The sequence below is a fragment of the Mandrillus leucophaeus genome, unplaced genomic scaffold (genome assembly GCF_000951045.1).
Source record: "Mandrillus leucophaeus isolate KB7577 unplaced genomic scaffold, Mleu.le_1.0 Scaffold41, whole genome shotgun sequence".
Lineage (NCBI taxonomy): Eukaryota > Metazoa > Chordata > Mammalia > Primates > Cercopithecidae > Mandrillus > Mandrillus leucophaeus.
In genome coordinates, this window is record NW_012104365.1 from 4,801,246 (window position 1) to 4,803,209 (window position 1,964).

The 1,964-nt window shown below is 49.0% G+C and overlaps 1 protein-coding gene across 1 annotated transcript; it reads left to right on the plus strand.

Moving 5' to 3' along the window:
- The first annotated feature begins 1,215 nt into the window (after positions 1 to 1,215).
- Positions 1,216 to 1,705, plus strand: LOC105548415 (putative DPH3 homolog B). The gene is made up of 2 exons (XM_011992431.1): positions 1,216 to 1,221; positions 1,298 to 1,705. The coding sequence occupies exons 1-2, from the start codon at positions 1,216 to 1,218 to the stop codon at positions 1,703 to 1,705; spliced, it is 414 nt and encodes a 137-aa protein (XP_011847821.1).
- Positions 1,706 to 1,964: the final 259 nt, after the last annotated feature.

Consider the following 1,964-nt stretch of genomic DNA (forward strand, 5'->3'; position numbering starts at 1 on the left):
AGAGTGCAATGCCATGATCTCGGCTCACCACAACCTCCGCCTCCCCTGGTTCAAGTAATTCTCCTGCCTCAGCCTCCTGAGTAGCTAGGATTACAGGCGCCCGCCACCACACCCGGCTATTTTTTGTATTTTTAGTAGAGACAGGGTTTCACCATGTTGGCCAGTCTGGTCTCGAACTCCTGACCTCAGGTGATCCACCCACCTCAGCCTCCCAAAGTGCTGGGATTATAGGCGGGAGCCACGGTGCCCAGCCTGTGTAGTCTCTTTGCTGCTGAGTTATGGTAAGTTTGTACTGAATTCAAGTCCAGAGGACGTAAGAGCCATGCTGCCAAGGATTTAACTTCCAAATCGTCTGGAGTGGCTGTAACATTCCACCTATCCACTTTTAAGCAACTTCCCAACCAAGCAAGCTGCCATTTCCAACTACTGCGTACACTCAGAATCTACGCCTGCGTATAAATATACCCATTTCTTCCCAATTTTTTTTTTGAGATGGAGTCTCGCTCTTGTCACCCAGACTGGGGTGCAATGGCACAATCTCAGCTCACTGCAACCTTTGCCTCCTGGGTTCAAGTGATTCTCCCACCTCAGCCTCCTGAGTAGCTGGGATTACAGGCATGTGCCACCATGCCTGGCTAATTTTTGTATTTTTAGTAGAGACGGGGTTTTAACATGTTGGCCAGGCTCGTCTCGAACTCCCGACCTCAGGTGATCCACCCACCTCGGCCTCCCAAAGTGCTGGGATTACAGGTGTAAGCTACCATATCTGGCTTCTTCCCAAATTTTAAAAGGTTTTAGGATGCAATTTAAGATGACCCCACATTTTGATAATTTCCTACATTCTGATACCTAAAGCCTACATACGAAAAACATTGGCAGGGTGCGGTGGCTCACACCTGTAATCCCAGCACTTTGGGAGGCCGAGGCAGGTGGATCACGAGGTCAAGAGATCGAGACCATCCCAGCTAACACGGTGAAACCCCGTCTCTACTAAAAATGCAAAAAACTAGCTGGGCGAGGTGGCGGGCGCCTGTAGTCCCAGCTACTCGGGAGGCTGAGGCAGGAGAATGGCGTGAACCCGGGAGGCGGAGCTGGCAGTGAGCCAAGATCGCGCCACTGCACTCTAACCTGGGCGACAGAACAAGATTCCATCTCAAAAAAAAAAAAAAATTGCCTATATTTGGTAAGATAGAATGCACCTTTTAGGATAATTAAATGAAAGTCAGAGCCCAGGCCGGCTCCACCAAAGTTGGACCCTCGGAGATGGTCTCAGACTGCCAGGGCGTCATCCCTTCAGCGACCCCCGCTGACCGTGGCAGTGTTTCACGACGAGGTGGAAATCGAGGACTTCCAATATGAGGAGGACTCGGAGACGTATTTCCGTCCCTGCCCATGTGGAGATAACTTCGCCATCACCAAAGAAGATCTGGAGAATGGGGAAGGCGTGGCAATGTGTCCTAGCTGCTCTCTCCTTACAAAAGTGACTTACGACAAAGATCAGTCTGCGTGTGGAGAAACGGTCCCAGCCCCTTCAGTCAACAAAGAATTAAGTGCTGAAGAAGCCTTCAGGAATCCGAATCCTGAACAGCTGGAAATGAGCCCAGATAGAAAATTCAAACGCAAAGCTTCTGGCTTCATGGAGACAACCATTTGTGATCCGCTGTTCTGCAGGAGTGTCGTGGATTCTTTCCATCAACTCTGCTGATTTCATCTGCAGGAAGCAAGTCCGTAACACGACGTATCTGGATTTTGTGCTTAGAACCTTAAATTGGAATCATTCTTAATTATCCATCTAAATTTAAAAGAAGACAATTTCAAAAAAAAAGAAAGGAAGAAGAAAATAATCATTCTCAGACATAACCAGGCACTGGCGAGATCTTCTCAGCTATTTTCACACAGTGATGAGGCTAGCCCCAGCGTCTGCCTTCACTGTGGACAGTCGGGCAGAGGCAGGGTTAAGCTGT